General features: G+C 38.0%; 2 protein-coding genes across 2 annotated transcripts; both read left to right on the forward strand.

Moving 5' to 3' along the window:
- The first annotated feature begins 470 nt into the window (after positions 1-470).
- LOC136242309 (endothelin-converting enzyme homolog) lies at positions 471-12,688 on the forward strand. Its single transcript, XM_066033715.1, has 16 exons — positions 471-1,208; positions 1,264-1,317; positions 5,768-5,881; positions 5,939-6,025; positions 6,074-6,204; positions 6,253-6,481; positions 6,591-6,689; positions 6,734-6,811; positions 10,782-10,888; positions 10,938-10,996; positions 11,071-11,122; positions 11,170-11,237; positions 11,438-11,562; positions 11,618-11,773; positions 12,330-12,406; positions 12,461-12,688. The coding sequence occupies exons 1-16, from the start codon at positions 588-590 to the stop codon at positions 12,558-12,560; spliced, it is 2,157 nt and encodes a 718-aa protein (XP_065889787.1). The 5' UTR covers positions 471-587; the 3' UTR covers positions 12,561-12,688.
- Positions 12,689-13,179: 491 nt separating this feature from the next.
- On the forward strand, positions 13,180-18,286 carry LOC136243368 (neprilysin-3-like). The gene is made up of 16 exons (XM_066034884.1): positions 13,180-13,850; positions 14,013-14,069; positions 14,131-14,250; positions 14,298-14,384; positions 14,438-14,568; positions 14,621-14,846; positions 16,063-16,161; positions 16,215-16,292; positions 17,060-17,166; positions 17,213-17,271; positions 17,369-17,420; positions 17,474-17,541; positions 17,594-17,718; positions 17,778-17,933; positions 17,984-18,060; positions 18,112-18,286. Exons 1-16 carry the CDS (start codon positions 13,182-13,184, stop codon positions 18,209-18,211), a joined length of 2,211 nt encoding a protein of 736 aa, XP_065890956.1. The 5' UTR covers positions 13,180-13,181; the 3' UTR covers positions 18,212-18,286.
- The last annotated feature ends 15 nt before the right edge of the window (positions 18,287-18,301 follow it).

An 18,301-nucleotide genomic window follows, 5' to 3' on the forward strand; every position in this document is an offset into this window, starting at 1 on the left:
CTGCATACCATATTACAGCTGAGTCCTGGTATTCTAGTTATATTGGGTAGTACTCAGCATCATAGTAAAATCACTTGTGCAACATTACACTCTAGACTATATCGTACATGGATTATGCTAACTACCTTGTGTCCTAGCGTTTAAGACTGCAAGTATGACAAGACTACATTATAGTTCGCTATGGCTATTTTGTAATGTTATTAAGCAGTCAGGCCAGCATGTTTGAAATGCAAGCACTATACCTCCAAAAGAAACCATGCAATTAAACTAGAGTCACAATACCCACCTAAAAAACATATGTAAGGGCAGCAAAACACTAAGTCTATCATGAAGGGGCGGGCGGCGTATTGCAGACTGTCAACGGTCTGTACATAAACAACAATACTATGGTCGAGTGTCATAAGACAAAAAGTCAATGTCAAAAGGTTTATTTTTCGAGTTTGATCATTTTGACCTAGGACAACGGATATTCTATAATTATTGGAGTCCCACCCCCTTTATCCCCGGCCTCGTCCTCTGGTTCTCCAGTACAGTACTGAGAAAAAAAATTTGAGTAGTCGCAGCATATCTATCGTTTATAAATAATTATGTCGGATGGTCAAGGATTGTACAACCTGGTAGCGACTGATGACTACAAGCCAAGTAGTGATTATTACCATTATGATTTGAGAGCTGCACGAAACAAACGCAAGTACAGCAGACTTATGTGGTGTATGCTAATCGTTTTAGCAGTGGTACTGTTGATAATCGCTGTTGTCGTGGGAGCTTATTTTATATTTCACAAGAGCGAGTCAGACAGAGTTGACCCATGCGACGACTTCTATCAGTATAGCTGTGGGAACTGGCTGTCCTCGAATGGTCTGGATGGCCGTGATTCATGGGGGACTTTTTATCAGCTGGCCATAGACAACTACCGCCACCTGAGAAGCTACTTGTCTGAGCCATCCGAAGAGGGTGACCCAGATGCAATCAAGAAGACAAAATATGCATATGCTGCCTGTACAGATGTGGACTACATAAGTGCCAATCTTTTAAGCCACTTAGGCGGCTTTATCAGGTTGTCAGGGGGATGGGGTAGCATTGGAATAAGTGGAAGTAATGGATGGACCATTGATGATTTGAGTAGAGACCACTATATGGGTAGTAGTGCTTATTTTGAGTTTGGGGTTCAACCGGACGACATGAATTCTTCTGTGCCAGTGATCAGGGTTAGTGAGTTCATTGTGCACATGCGAGCACTAGTGATAGTTTCTGGCATTGCAGATCAGACAAGCCGGGTTGACACTAAGCTCTCCTCAGATGTATGAAAATGATAATGTAAGCACTTGTTGGTCTATATGCAGTTTTGTGTATAATATACAATCTCTTATGAAAGTTTAAATGAAGTGTCCTATGTATCAAGACACACAGTAGTGTGTCATGTGGCCAAGAAAGCACCATGAATACATTTACAAGAAGAAACAAAATGTGATTTTCATGCATACGTAGCTCTGTGCTCCCTTCTCAAATTGGAATCATTTTATACTGTAAGTGCATTCCATCTTCATCACCCCAAATACCAAGATTGCCTAATGCAATCGTGAAATATGAACCTTCAAAATCTGGCTTAATTTCTTCTTTTTTTTCCTTCGCTTAGGGGGCTTAAATTATTCTTTTCTCACACTTTGCAAAAACTATTATAAAATGCAAATGGGTAGCTTGGTTTTCTTGAGCTTTGGTACACTTCAAGAGCATACTGTGGCACAACCACGTACCAAGTTTGGTGCAAATCTGATTAATAGTCATAGAGCTATACAGTGGAGCCCCTCTAAGATGGACACCATTGGGGAATTGTCCTTCACAAAAAGGTGTCCTTTATTCAGGGGTTCATAAAGCACTGGTACTATTGATTTACGTGTCTATTATATAGAGGCTGTCCTCAATTCAGGAGTGTCCTTTAAGAGGGGTTCCACTATAGACGATTATTTGCAACAAAAAAGGCTGGCTTGTTGTGACGTCATGGAATCAGTATGCATATAAGTTAGCCATCATAGCTCAAACCTTTTGTGGTTTAAAAGAAATCACATTGACAGCTATAGAGTTTACAGAGCAAAACCAAACAACTGTAAATCGCTGGGTCAAAATACAGTAATAGAACAGTCACCATGGGGTAAAAAAGGTGCATAAAAAATGTCAGAAAAAAACTTGCCTGCGTTTTACCAGGGACCTCCATACTGAATTCCCAAATCCTTAACCACTGAGCCACTGCTATCATAGATGTTCATCTCACTTAATTTCTACTTAATATAATGAAAATTCTAGCTTAAATATACTCAGTAGTAAAACTTCATAATTTCATAGATCTACCAATGGAGAATCTAGAACATTCTATGTGTGTTTTATTACTGAGAAATCCTCAAAAATGTGCACTATATTAGAGTATTACAAATGTAATCAAAATAAACGTTGCAATTGTAACTTCTCTAGTATTCCATCAAACCAAAGCCGATATTATAGCCATTTTGTTACAGATCAGCAGGGTAGTACACACAGAACAACTGCAACTTATCACATTTACACGAAAACTTGAGATACTCTAATAGAACAGTCACTGCAAAATCTTATTAGACACTTGCAAATAGTACAATTATGTTACAATCACATACTGGTGTGCAGCTACTAGTTTATTTAATTTAATAAACACTTAGAGTAACAAAGAAAGGCCTAGTGTTGGTTCCCACCTTGCAGCTTAGCTTCAGATTCTTTTCCCCCCTCCCCCATAAACACCACTACATACACAAAGATACCGTTATATTCCTATACTCCTGGAAACTGTCAATCGGTTCTCCATGCACAGAGTCCTCCACATAGCATCTATAGTTGTCTCCAATCTCCACCTGCCATGCTGACGAAACAATCTATCTGGAACCACCGCCTGGGCTGCTGTTGATGTACTACCTGCCCTGAGACTGTGCAGACCATATCCCAATAGTAACTCCAATAGCTTGCCCCTAAACAGGTAGTATGGCTGAGCAGACCTATATTTCGTAGCTTCTCACCACCACTGGTTCTGCATCCCTCTAAACAGGTAAAGCTCACTTGTGGTGCCCAAGCCCAGTTTATCTGTGTAGCACTCTAACATTGCTAATGGGCAGATCAGCATCCCTGTCCTACCAATTAAAACCTCATTGCCTTGCTGGAGTTGGTCTGTCTTGCTTTGTGGGATGGCCATTCCTTCAGCAATTGTGATCTTAATATGGATGGCCTCATCAAACCTGAGGAAACCTGTGAAAGCTAGCACGCTAGGGTAGTAGTCCTCATGTTTGTAAGAGTCAGATGAGAGTTCATGTCCTCACCCATGTCAGCCAGCATGTCTACCAGAAATGTCTACAGTCACAGGTTTCTTCTTCTGCACAGGCTTGCAACATGCTCTTCTTATTCCCTGCAGTGCAGCCTGTAACAAATGCTGAGTTTACTGGGGATTCTATCCCTGCTAGCATGTGGACCCAGTTAATTATATTAACAGTTTCTTCTGCAGCGGACTTGGATTCAAGGTGGTTGGCAATACTCTGCAGATGCAAGGCAATGTGCTGCTCCCTAGCTGGAAATACTGGCAGGCTATGGATTGAAGCCTAGTAGCACCAACATTGAAAAACTCCTAGGTACTTCTTGGCAGATGAGTCTGCTCTACTCTTGAGCACCATGTTTGGTAACTGAGAAGAAAGCCTAGCCAACTCAGGGTCCTCGAGGTCCTGCAGCGTGAGCCAGGTCCCTGTCATCTTCTAATTATAATAGAATGCACACGAATGTTTTAGAACAATCTAGAATTTCCATTGGTATAGACCTGTGAAATAACCAAACTTTAGGTCATTTATAAAGCAGTTCAGTAGGTGAACAACTGTGAAAGCAGTGGCTCAGTAGTTAAGAATTTGGGTGTTCAGTGCTATATAGTTAAAGTTGTTTTTCAACATTTTTCATGCACTTTTTTACCCAATGGTGACAGTTCTATTGGAGTATCTTGATCCTGAAATTTTACAGTTGTTTGGCTTTTGCTTTGCAACTCTATATCTATTACTTATTTGTTTTTCAAACCATCAAAGGCGCTGCTACGATGGCTAGCCTATGCATTTACCAGTTGTTAAGCGGTTTACCCTGTAGCCATGACAAATTAAGTTTGATTTTTATGCAAATAAATGTTCAAAGCACTGTGGATATATATCAGATTCATTGCAAACTTAGTACATGAATTCATCTTTATAAACTATGCCCCTTGATCTATTGCATGGCTCACTTGAGACAAGGGAGGATGAGATACTGTAATGAGCCACACATGTATAACAACATAACTGTGCTATAACAAAAAAGGTAACAAGCTAAAAATCACTGAAAGGGTTCCATTGATAAAAAGTAGTGAAAGAAGATATGTGATCCAGTCTGGGAAAACTGATCTTATTGCCTATATAAAAGTATTGAGAAATTCCGGTTTAAAATATTTAGTGTGTTGTAACTCATCAATGATTGAAGCGGCTATGTGTACCAAATTTCACATGTTTTACACCAATTCCTTAGCATCCACTGTACAAGTAGCACCATTTTAGATAATTTTTAAACTGAGATTGGCTGTATCAGGCAAGCTCAAAAAGGGGTGTGCTCGGAAGAGGCTGTTTTAAAAAAATTGAATTAGGGCAAGTTATGGGCCATTGAGGTCTCAAAACTGGTTTAATGAAAGGAAAGGTCTTTATTCAATGCCATGGAGCTATACAGCCACATATAGCCATCCCCAGGCTGACCAGGAGCTCCATTAAGGTCCCACACCACACATGCAGATCGCCATTGGACTTATGAAAAGCAGCCAGCAAAAGCAGACCACTCAAGTCTAGCTGATTTTGATTGTGAAATTTGATAGTTTATTTATTTAGCTTGGTGAAAAATCAAATATGCTGACATGGGTGATAAGACTGGTTTTCCCAGACCCAGTCACATATATGAATGATAGTAGCTATTACAACATCGCTATGTGGGAAAATCTGTGTTGATCAGATGACAGTAATATGCCAATGTAGGATTTCCCTCATATGTAGCTATGTTATAATAGCTGCCATCATTCTTATCTCTTTACTGGAACCATAATGTTTGTACTACTGGTATACTCTTTATCTGTACCAAATTTCAAGGTAATTGAATCACATGAGTTTGTGTTTTAGAACAATTTTTGCAAAGTATGTGAAAAGAATAATCTAAGTCCCTGTAGACCCTTTAAGAAGAAAAAAATCAAGAAAAATTGAAATTTTGGCTGCTCATATCTCACAATTCTCACAAATTGCTGGAGTGAATTCAATCAAATTTGCTGTGTGGTCTACCCTACCTGGCAGACAGCTATATTGCAAGAATGGTGTGTTTTGGAGAAAGGGCCATGAAGCTAGCATGCATGAAAATTATGGTTTCTTTCTTCCTGTCAATATTGCACAGTGTGGTGTGCTGGCTTTCTCAGCCACATGACACACTACCGTGTGTCTAGATCTCCCATGCAATGTTATAAATTTTTAAGAGAAATGGTCAAGATGTCATTGTGTAGGTATGTTAAGGTAGAGTGATCATTCATGCTTGCAGTGGGATGTACTGGTTGTGAAGTTGTCTTGTACATAGTGATCGGTGCTACAACTGTCACCAGTGTAATTCACATATAAATGCATGTACATGTGACATCGCAAATACAACAAATGTGATCATAGTCAATATATTCACACATCACAACTTGTCTTGATCAGCATGCTTCATTTGGTTATAGAATTTTGAGGATTTGATGGACATGATCAACAATGTGCTCACTGCAGTAGGTAGTGATTATGACTACCGTACCTTAGCTCAGGATATTGCCAGTTATGAACGCAACTTAGCCCGAGTAAGTGCCAATGTTGCTGTCACTCAGTGCTTTATTGTGATATCATTACTAATGAAGGAATCACTGACTGATACAGAATTACGGAATGTCGCTGCTCTTTATAATCCAATGACTCTACAAGAACTGCAAAATCTATTTAACATGGTAGGTGATTTATATTATAGTTTTACGAAAGTTATATAACCTCAACAGGATTGGACTTTGTATTTCAACACTACCTTCAGCAGTGCTGAGGTCATTGCTGATTTTGATCATGACAGTATCGTAATTGTTGAAACACCAAGTTATTTTAGAAATATTAATGGATATATCTCATCATCTACGTGAGTGCAATGTTGCTAATTGTGGCCACATTGTTGAAATAACTTCAGGGCAGTTGATTATGCCAAGTGGCAACTGCTGATCAATGAAATTGCCCTCTCAACTGCTTCGCTGAATGATGACAGTTGGGGAATACTGCGGAAAACCAAGTTTCCCAAAACTTCAAAACTTGGAGAATCCTCAACTCTTGCCTGTGTAGAATTTGTTGAGACTGCCATACCATTTGCTATAGCCAGACCTTTTGTAGAGGAATTTATCACTGATAATACTACAAATGTTGTGAGTTATATTGTCTATTGCTTACGTATCATTCTTGTTAATGGGAGTAGTGGGATGGTGTATAGGTGACTGACACTCTGAGTATTTCAATTGTACCTATTTTTACAAGGTCAATGAAACTGCCAATCAAATTTTGAATGCATTTGTTGAGAGATTGATGGACAAGGATTGGCTGGATGATGTAACAAAGGATCGGTGCAGGGATAAGGTATATGACAGGTGTATGCATCAACATGTCTCATATTTCCACAGGTTGATGCCATCACAAGACAGATAGCTTATCCTGATTTTATCAAAATTGATAGAGATCTTGACAGATATTATGAAACTGTAAGAGCAAACACATACACATGCCTTAGAAGTAAAAAAACGCAACGCCACAAAAGCCACAGTTAATTATTATACCAGGTTATGGTTTCATTGGAGTGAGCCTGAGGGAAAACCCAACACTATAATTGTTCAGATTCACCTGAGCCCTTGATTCTTGTTAATAGCTCTTGTTACATGAGCCAGCTGCCCAAACATTTAGTAGTGTTGTAAAGCCCTTTAAATGTCTTAACTGTTTAACAAAAAGCACTTTGATTGTGGTAAGTAGAATTCCAGAAAAGTGGGAATGGGAAGGGTCAACAGAAAATGCCTGATACGGACACTATACTGGTTGGATTTTACAGCACAGCGCTTCTTTGCTCCATTTTTGAATCCTTCAACTAAATAAAATACTCTAATAGAGCAATCAAGAATGTTTTGTTGACTATCCCACCAGGTACCAGCATTGAAAGCTTGCATGTGAATTGATGGAGTACAGCTGAGGTAGGTGGAGTAGCCAAGTTATTAAGAATCATTTACACTAAAAACTAGCTACTCCCTTGAAACCATAAACATTTTGGAAGATTCAACTATTGGAAATACAAAGCTGTCTAATAATCTGACAGTATCTCCTTATTAAAACCATCTAAGCCTGTAAATGATGTCCCCATCATGTGACTTTCATCCTGAGGTTGTAGGTACAACTTCTTGCTTCTATATACAGACATAAACATTCATGGGGGTGGAGGAGCTGCTTTAACCTGAAAGGTAACTGCTGCATATTGTTACTTCTTATCTGGAAGCTGCAGAAGCAGTTTGTATCATACAGTACTATAGTACTGTATAGTAGGGACCACAAAGGAGTAGGCGTGCGTGGCCCATGAAACAACATCACCCAAAAACCAGCCTCGATTTCCCTGTGACGATGAGGCAGGCAAAATCAAGCCCAAACATTAAGCCTTCAGATTGAACCAAAATGCTTTCAACAAGTTACTACAGAATTTTTAAAAATTGTTTAACGGAATTTTCTAGTCACTAACTGACTGACTGAGTAAGTAAGTAACTGACTGATTCCTTCAAACAAGCATTAGTCGATAATGGCTTAGGCTACGGGCCTGATTTTTTCACTGTTTGACATAGCTTTAGCCCAAGAGGTGCCTTTTGGCATACTGCAGTATGTGCAATGCATTCTTCATGGACTTACCACTGTCTCCTTTGTGCCCCATTCATCTTTGCTGACAGCAAAAAGTGTTGATTTGGCGGTAGCACATGATGGCTTCCCATTGTAACGGAAATCATCCGTATTTTGCATAGTGGCTGTTTTGATTGCAGAGGTGCTTTTCGAACAGTTCTTGATTCGTACTGCTGAGTAACAGGTTGAACATAGCCAACAACGAAGCGTAATGGATACTTCACTTTATTGATATAACTGGGGTACGCGGCACCATTTCTTTCTTTTGGTATGCATGGATTGCAGAGGTGCTTTTTGAACAGTTCTTGATTTGAAATGCTGTGCAATGGGTTGAACATAGCTGACAACAAAGCTTCACTTGTCAGACGACAATTGATATAGCTGGGGCACACGGTGCCATTCTAGATGCGGTATGCGTGGGTTCACCAGTCAAAAATAGTTAACAAACAAGTACACAAAAAAAATTGGAATTTTCAACTAGAGTAGGGACCATAGCACATCGATAAAAAATACTGAAACAAGCTGGAGTAGTGCATGATATTAAAATAATAAGAAGTGTTATATCCCTTCTGTGCATTTCCATTATGGCATCTTGGAGCACAGTAGGGATATAACACTTCTTATTGTTTTACAACCGTGCACTACTCCAACTTGTTTCAGTACTTTTTATCGATGTGCTGTGGTCCCTACTCTAATTGAAAATTCCAAAAATGTTTGTGTACTTGTAAGCTTATAATAAATAGACACTATCAGTTAATTAGAAACTAGAATACTTCATGTTTAGTATGAATTGTTTTTGGTTCAACAAGTAGATGAGTTAGTTAGGCCAGGCAAACTTGATTAATTGTTTCTCATCCCCGCCCGCATTCCTTTTACCCCACCACCTCTAATTTCAATATTGCTGTTATCAATCACGTGCACACGTACTGTATTTTGATGCTAAGAAGGCTGGCTATCATTTTACAGCACAGAAAATGTCACTTGAACCTCAGAAATGGTGGTAAAATATAAGTATCAGTTCTTAAAAGGCTTTAGCTAACCTTTATAGTAACATACAGCTTGATTTGAGGTATTTTCTTTAACAATGAATATCGAAAAATGACCTTCCACTGCATGGAAATCTGAAATTTTGTGGATGATAAATAAGTAATCAAGTTTGCCTGGCCTTAGTCTGTATATACTTAACTCAAGCCAGCTATCCTCTATCAATATACTGGTTCCCATAGTGAGGTCACTGGTGAGATAGTTACACAAACATTTTGACTGCTCTCTTGACTGCTCTATTAGATTATCTTAATGCAGGTGATTTCTCTATTAGAGTGTTTCAAACGTTTTAGTGGAAAGATCCAACACTGCTGGAAAGAAGCATTTTGCTGTAAAATCCAACTGGTATATTGACACTAGGACCTTTATCAAGCATTTTCTGTGGGTCATTCCAGTTCCCACTTTCTCATCCCGTTCCTGTTTTCTCAAATTCTATTTACCCCTTTATAGAGAAATAATAAGTGAGTTTATGAGGCTTTAAAAATTAAGTGCGTAAACATGTTTATAACATGAAAACATGACTTATCCAGCACATGTTTACATCTTTAATATTGCTGTTTTTGGCGGGGGCTCAGGTGAACATGGACTAACTATATAGTGAGATGACTTGTTCATTCATGCACAAAAGATTATAATAAAACACGGATGTTTTTATTATTGTTCATTCATGCACAAACAATACAATAAAATACAGTAGCCAGTTCTGGAGCTTCTCTTCAGTTATTTCCAAGAAATTTCTCACTTGTTTGGTTCCACACTCTTTTCTCATTTCTCCCAAAATACATCTCATTTCTTGCTTGATTAGTAAAATAACACTCAAATTTTTTTTCTCATTTCTCAGTTACCTTCTCGATTATTTCCCAGTTATTTCTCTGTATGCACAAATGCTGAACTAATGGCTGTTGTGGACTGTATAGCTCTTTTATTTTAAGTTTTCTGGAACAACTTGGTGCGAGGTGGTGACCGACCCATGCAGAAGGGTGGAGGCTTGGTGTAAAGTAATGGAGATACAATACAACAATGTTCGTAGAACCCTGGAGGGGTTCTAGATGTTTTATGACATCAGAATAGTAAAGCATCGTATATTTTTATATCAATGCATCTGTATTCATATCAATGCATCTGTACTCATTGTCATACGTCACTATAGCTGGTTTCAAATATGACCTGGTAACACCTCAAGTAATACTAAATGCTAACTTATTTCTTAATTGGATGATTCAACCAATGTCTTCCAATATAAACCCCTCTCAGGTTGTATGATGCATCAAAATATTTTATATGACTAAACATATACCTTCAAGGAAGACTCTTAGTGTTATTCAATGTCAAATCTAGCATTAAACTATGAAATCAGGGACATGATGATTTTCAATGGCAGCATTTTGAGGGATGATGTTTTGTTTGGGGGATACCTACTATAGAGTGATTCTGTACTGTATGATAATGGTCTTCTGCAATCAAGGTTAAACTATCAATAAAAGCGCACTCATTCCCCTTGTGTAAGACTGTGTATTGGGAAAAACAGTAACTTGTAATTAATGAACACGGGGATGGGGGGAGGTATATGCAAGTCCAAAATCACACGTTTTATCCATGCTTCAGTAATTAAGTGGAAAAATAATAAGGTTAAATTCATGCTGCTAGCCATGATTTTGAGATCCTTGCTATTTATTGTGTGATCTCCACTTCTAATTTTTCTTATACTTGTAAGCACAGTATATGCGACTGCATGTGACAAAGCACTACTACTAACAGCTTGCCTTTACTGCTGCTTCAAATCACTTTGAGAATATTGCAGCTTATAAACAGTTTCAAGTCCACCAGCAGTTGTCAACATACGGCAAGCCAATTGATAAGACTGAGTGAGCAAATTTGTGTAGTATTACAGCAGTTGCATTTTCAACAATGCAGGTGGCAAGCCCCTCCCACTGCTGTGAATGCATACTATTCACCACAGTTTAATCAGTTTGGTAAGTAGCTTTGCTACATTATACGCTGCATTATAACCCTGCGTTTAGTGTATTCATGTATTATGTTTCAATAGTTTTTCTGGCTGGAATTTTAAGGCCACCATTCTTTGCATCCAACTGGCCACCGTAAGTTTGTATTCTTTTATCATAGCACTATAAATTTGTATGATTAGTTATCAACTTTATGGAGCATTTGGAGCAGTGGTAGGACATGAGCTCACCCATGGGTTTGATGATCAAGGTAATCATTTATGGTGGAGTATTTGAGAGATTTATGTAGTAATTGCTTGATAATTGACTTGTTATATAAGTCATGCTGCTCACACTGATTATTGTTGCTCGAAATTTCAGTAAAAGCAGATTGATTACAAATTTTGAATGGTCGTCCTACAATGCTGATGTGTCAAACACTAAAATAGCAGCTATATTTTGTAATTACAGGTCAACAGTATAACGAAGATGGCAATCGTATTCAGTGGTGGACAAATCAATCTATTGCCAACTTTAAAGAACGCACCCAATGCTTTGTGGACCAGTACAACCAGTACAGCTTGCAAGGGTACCAGGTAACCATGCAATCGTTGCATTAATGTGCTGTAGTGTGATTCTGTATAACTGTAGATTGATGGTCAGCTCACACTGGGTGAAAATATTGCAGATAACGGAGGACTAAAAACTGCATTCCGTGCATACATAAATTCAATGAATGCAACAGAGCGGCAGTCAAAGATTGGGGGACATACTTTAGACCAAATCTTCTTTATGTCTTTTGCACAGGTATGTTTGTACACAGCTTCTTCAAAGATCAGAGATCAGGAGTTCGGGATTCAATTTCTAACATTATGAACTGTAGATAAAAAGCTTATCTGACTTGGTACTTGAGGCAAGGGTAGTTGTTTTACTAGAATCATTGACTGCTCTATTAGACTATCTCAGTCTTTTGTATTTGGTACATTAGCTGTGGTTGCCTTAGTGGTAGGTGCACTGTACAGTGTGTAGACTTGTTTACTGCATCCTTTTCAAAATGTTATACCATAGGCCAAAACTTGAGTCAGTACATTGATGTCAGCTCTCTGAAAGTATGAAATGCTTGGACACATGCAATGTAAAAGAACTACATAGCTAACAGCTAATAAAATAAATCCTTGGTCTAGACACCAATCCATCAATCTCTATAAGCGGTTCCATTGTATCTTTTTTTTTTGTAATGCTAGGGTCTTTATAGTCCATACACAGCAGGTTTAAATGCATGCACGCAGTGAATGTTCTAATAAAGTAATAGGTGCAGGGACCAAATGAGAATATGAAACTTTTTTGATGTCATTCATTACAGCTGTGGTGCTCTAGATTCAGTGGTGATGCTTTAGAGTTATCAACACAGACAGACCCTCACAGTCCTGGACCAATCCGGTTAGCCAGAGCAGACAGCATGGTGTGCATATTTACTAAGTTTCTTACGTGTAGTGTGCTTGGAAGTATTGTTAACAGTGATGAGTTTGCTGCTGCTTTCAGCTGTTCTAGTGAATCTAGAATGAATCCTGTTAAGAAGTGTCAACTTTGGTGATATAGATGCCTACTTCATAGCTGTAAAGTAGCCTTTTGTATTTTATAGGTTTGTAACTTTCTATCATTGTAACTATGTTAGGGAAGAAACCATCATTGGTGATGAACAAACAAACAAAAAAATGACAATGTACAAAAATAACTATAGCTAATTAAGTGAGTGGGTGAGTCCTCGGACACAGAGAAGGCAAGAATGCCCACAAGTGGGTGTGGCAAGGAAAAAAAAACTAGTTTTAGCAACACACACGCACACAAAAAATGTAATTACAATAAATATTTAATTACATGCGTGGTATATCATTAAGCTTTTGATGCAGCTAGGGTGCATGGAGACTGCGCATGCATGAGTAACAAAAATTCAATCTCTTTACTGAGCCGCAGTTGGCGTGATCGAAGGTGGGGGGACAAAGTTCTTAGTACATAGTTCATTACTGTATACAGCATAGCTACCATATTGCATCCGATTAAGAGTCCAAAGTATACATGTGGTATCCTGCATGGCGGGGTTATGCTAGCTAACTACGGAACCTTTGACCTGTTACTCAGTACCGCGAGGCCGCTACAGCTATATAAAACATACACAAGTTTAATATATAGTATGTATTATTATCAAGCAATAAACATGTCTGAAATGCAAGCACTACCTCCAAAGAAGCCAATCGAGCCAGAGTCACAAGCCCCACCTCAAAAAAGGCATAATTGCAGCAAGATAATATGGTGGGCAATCATAATCATTCTGCTGGTAAAAGTGTCGCTTGTAATTATTGCGGCGGTTGCTTTGGGCTGTTACTTTGGTCTGCGCGAAGACTCTGATGAAAAAGAGTGCCTCACACCGGATGTGTGCAACTCAGAGGTGTTAAATCATATTGATAACAGTGCTGACCCGTGTAATGATTTCTACCAGTACAGCTGTGGGAAATGGTTGTCTGCTAATCCTCTAGGGGACCGTGATTCATGGGGAACTATTAACCAACTGGACTTGAGAAATTTCCATCATTTGCGTAGGTATGTGTCCGGTTCTCCTCAGCAAAATGACCCTGATGCTATCAAGAAAACAAAATACATCTATTCTGCCTGTACAGATGTTACTTTCATAGAGAACAACTTTGTTAGCCACTTACAAGACTTTATAAGAGATGCTGGTGGATGGAGTACTGTCGGAATATATGGCAGTGACTACATCTGGAACATTAATTATGATTTGGCTGGTGACCATTACCTTGGAAGTTCTGCCTTTTTTGACTTTGGAATCATTCCAGATGATCTGAATTCTTCTCTTCCAAAAATAAGGGTAAATGTTGTGGCTATAATACATAATTAAGCAATATATAGCTTGAAATAGCAGCAGGCCAGCATGCATGCAGCCATGACTTCAGTTCTTATACCTGTGATACTGATGTTGATGTTCACATATTGCTTTGTACTGAGCTACAGTATATTTTGCTGACTGCAGGTTAGACAAGGTGGATTGACACTTCGTTCTCTGCAGCAGTATTCTGAATTAGGCGAAGTAAGCCATGGCACATTTTAAAGCTACAAATTCTACCTTCTTTCACTGAACATTTTTATAGGATTATTTCGACTTAGTAGATCTCATTGAAGCTGTGCTAAGCCTTGTGAGTGGAGATGCTAGGGGTTTATATTATAGTAAGGCGCATGATATTGCTGACTATGAACGACAATTAGCAATGGTAAGTGGAGGCTTTATGTGATCATGTGTTATACTGCCTCTATACAGGAATCACTGACAGACACAGAATTACGTAATATCTCAGCTCGGTACAATCCAATGACTCTGCAAGAGTTTTTTGATTTATTCAACTTGGTACAGACTATTATAATTGTTTGTATTGTTTGCATTGTCATAGTTCCACACAGGATTGGGTCAAATATTTTAATGCGGTCTTCAGCAGAGCTGGTTTTACTCCACAATTCAATGCCAATACTATTGTAATTGTTGAAACACCAGACTACTTCAGAAATGTCAATAGACTTCTGTCTTCTTCAGTGTAAGTGAGAAATACAAAGAGAAGAATATGTCATAGCTTTGTACACTTTCAGAACTGTTGACTATGTTAAATGGCAGCTGCTAATTAATGAATTAGCAATGTCAATTGGTTCATTGGACCTCAGCTGGGGAATATTGCGGAAGATGAAATTTCCCAAGACTGCTAAGCTTGCTGAAGCTTCCAGTATGGCCTGTGTGGAACTCGTTGAAATAGCAATGCCACTGGCTATAGCCAGACCATTTGTGGAAGACTTCATTATTGAAAACATTACAGATATAGTAAGAGCAAAGTTATATAGCATGTATAATTATAAACCATGTTTGTGTGCATGTGCTGTAACTGGAGGATAGATTCAAATGTATGCGCTTGCTTCATCTTTGATAGTCACTAAGATTAAACAGAGTTCTTTTTTGGTAACTGCATGATCACAAGTGCATGCACTCTGAAACGTTGACCTTTAGCCCTTAATTTAGTTGAGATAATGATTATTCTCAGGAAGCTGACTTTAGGCACTTCCATGCACTGCCCATCAAAGCCATTCTTCCTTGTTGGAGTAACAAAAAGACATGTAAAACACTTACATGAGCAGGACAGCACAACAACTACAAGAACTTAACAAAACAGAGATTTATAGTTAATGGATTGGCAAATTATATTACTGTGTTAAGTTATTGATGAGGAAACAGATACACAGCGAACAGGAAATTCACTCATCAATATTTGGAAAAAAATTGTTTAATATTACTGTATTAGTAGAGCAGCTGAGCAACGAAATCGTTCACTTTATGATAAAAGCACAAAATTTTCTGTGGAAGTTGAGTAAGGTATACTAAATCATTTGAGATATGGTGCCACATCAAAATCATTGCCTTAGGGCGTGTTTTGAAACTTTAAAACTAGGTTATAAGCCCATTTCTGGCTACTCAGGAAACCATACAAGTGCATTCAAAATCTTCATTTTTGCATAAATGTATCTCAAATTTAGTGTAATCAGAAAATCTTTCAAAATGTGGTAAAATAACCTGTTTTTAAACATTTTTAATGCAGCCAATATTTCAGTGTTAAAAGTACAGGTATGATCCATTAGAAATAATGTATCACACATCCATGGCTTCGTATACCATGACCCTCCGTACACCATGACCCTCCGTACTTCTTAACTTGGCAAACTAATGAACTGGATGGACACTTCCCTTGATTAGCTTTTGGATTTGACCATCCCTTGCTTGTCCACTCAGGTGAAAAGTTTCAGCATATTTACTATTGAGCCAGCTCAAAGCACTTTTATGACTTCTCCAAATACATTTTCTACTGATTTTATTTTACAGGTTCTTTGAGCATGATATGATTGGTAATTTTAATGGCACCATATCTAATATGAAATAGTGTGAATTAAGCAAATGTTGTACCAAGTTTGGTGCTTTTATCAAAAAGTGAACAATTTTTTCACTTAGCTGTAAAAGTTGTAGCACAGACCACACTATACTCACGTAGGTAAATAAAGTAACTGATGAGATATCTGATGCATTTATTGAAAGACTGAGGGAAAGGAATTGGCTAGATAATACCACCAAGGATCAGTGTGCAGACAAGGTGACTACTAGATATGTCAAAATTCTGTTGTGCTTATACTTTTATACTTACAGGTCAATTCCATTACTAGACAGATTGCTTATCCAGATCTCATTAAAATAGACAGTGAACTTGATGCCTATTATGAAAATGTAAGAATGTACTGACACCACATGTACAGTCAGCTGGGTTCAACTATTTTGTGCCCATATTCATCAGATCCTCAGTTAATCCATGCAATCCCCAAGCTGGGGACTGTCTGCATGGTGCCCAGATAACTGATAAATCTATAACTAACTAATGTCTCAAATAACAATTTCAATTACTCTAATAAAGCACTCACTATTCTAGTATAATATTCAGCATTCAATTAATTGAATGTCCAGGTGCTATGAAACCTTATTGGGTAAATGGATTAACTAACCAACTATTCCAGTTATCAGTTACTTTTACATAACCGATTTCAAGATATTTGCTCAGAAAATGTATGTTTTGAGTATATACTTTTTGTGCTTTGACATTAGTATCATATACTTGCAGTAGGATTCTGCTGTAAGTATAATCACTTGGCGCCTATTACTTTGGCCACTATAAGAACAATCTGACAAACTGTACCACAAATTTTAAGGTGCATGTAGTTTAAAATGGTCTGGTTTTCAAAACTAAAGTGTGTGTGTGTGTGTGTGTGTGTGTGTGTGTGTGTGTGTGTGTGTGTGTGTGTGTGTGTGTGTGTGTGTGCAGCATAAAAGATTGCATTGAATTCAGTTAACCAGATAACCGATGGTTATGATCTGCTTAGTAACCGGTTATATTCTGAATGTTCAGTTTCACAGCTCTAGTTCCTTATAACATATTTCTATTTTAATTATTTGGTTAGTACTGTGTTGATGTATCTCTTGACTTTTCTGGTGTATAACAGCTTGATATTGATAATTCAATGAACCACTTTGAGATCATTGCATCTATTAGAGAATTTATAATTCATCGGCATTTTTCAAGATATATGAACCCTACTGACAAAACAGAGTAAGTTCATTCTATTTAGTCATCTAGATTATGGTTCTTCATGCAGGTGGCTAGCCCCTCCCACTGCAGTTAATGCGTATTATGCACCTCAGTTTAACCAGTTTGGTAAGAAATGAAACTGTGATTTTATATTTGCTTAGCTGTTCCACTGAAGTCGTCTGGCTGCTTATGCTTGTGACATTTCTATTCTAATTATATACAGCTTTTCTGGCTGGAATTTTGAGACCACCAGTCTTTGCATCAAACTGGCCACCGTAAGTCTGTAGTAATTTGCATCATTACTATTTTATAGTTATTATTTGAACAGTTTTCTAGTTTATGGAGCATTGGGATCAATAATTGCTCATGAGCTTACTCATGGATTTGATGATCAAGGTGAGATAAGCATTTATACCAACAGACATAGTCTTTATATTACCTCACTTAGGTCAACAGTTCAATAAAGATGGCAACCGTGTTCGATGGTGGACAAACCAATCCCTTGAAAATTTCAGACAACGTACTCAATGCTTTGTGGACCAGTACGGTCAGTACAACTGGCAAGGATACAATGTATGGTGGTTGATAACTCAATACACGCATTAATTATTACGATTATTTAACATCACCAGGTAGACAGTCAGCTTACACTGGGTGAGAACATTGCCGATAATGGAGGCCTACAAACAGCGTACCATGCATACACAAACGTGATGAATGCAACAGTACGGCAATCAACTATCAGAGGACACACATTGGACCAACTCTTCTTTGTATCATTTGCACAGGTATGCATGTCAAAATAAACCTTGCAAAATATATACCTTGCGTCTATTAGTTATGGTGCTCTAAGATCAATGATGATACTTTGGAGTTAAATACACAAACAGACCCCCACAGTCCAAGACCAATTCGGTTAGTCACAACTATATAAACAAAAAATCATGTAAAATGTTCAACTGTTAGAGTGCTTGGCAGTGTAGTAAACAGTGAAGAGTTTGCCTCAGCATTCAACTGTCCTAGAAGATCCAGAATGAACCCTACAAACAAGTGTCAACTCTGGTGAACACTTTATATACATCACCATTATATATATATATATATATGCATATTTAAATGATTCACTTAACTTTTGAAAGTTCACAGATCAGTCCGT

Source organism: Dysidea avara, chromosome 13 (assembly GCF_963678975.1).
Source record: "Dysidea avara chromosome 13, odDysAvar1.4, whole genome shotgun sequence".
Taxonomy (NCBI): domain Eukaryota; kingdom Metazoa; phylum Porifera; class Demospongiae; order Dictyoceratida; family Dysideidae; genus Dysidea; species Dysidea avara.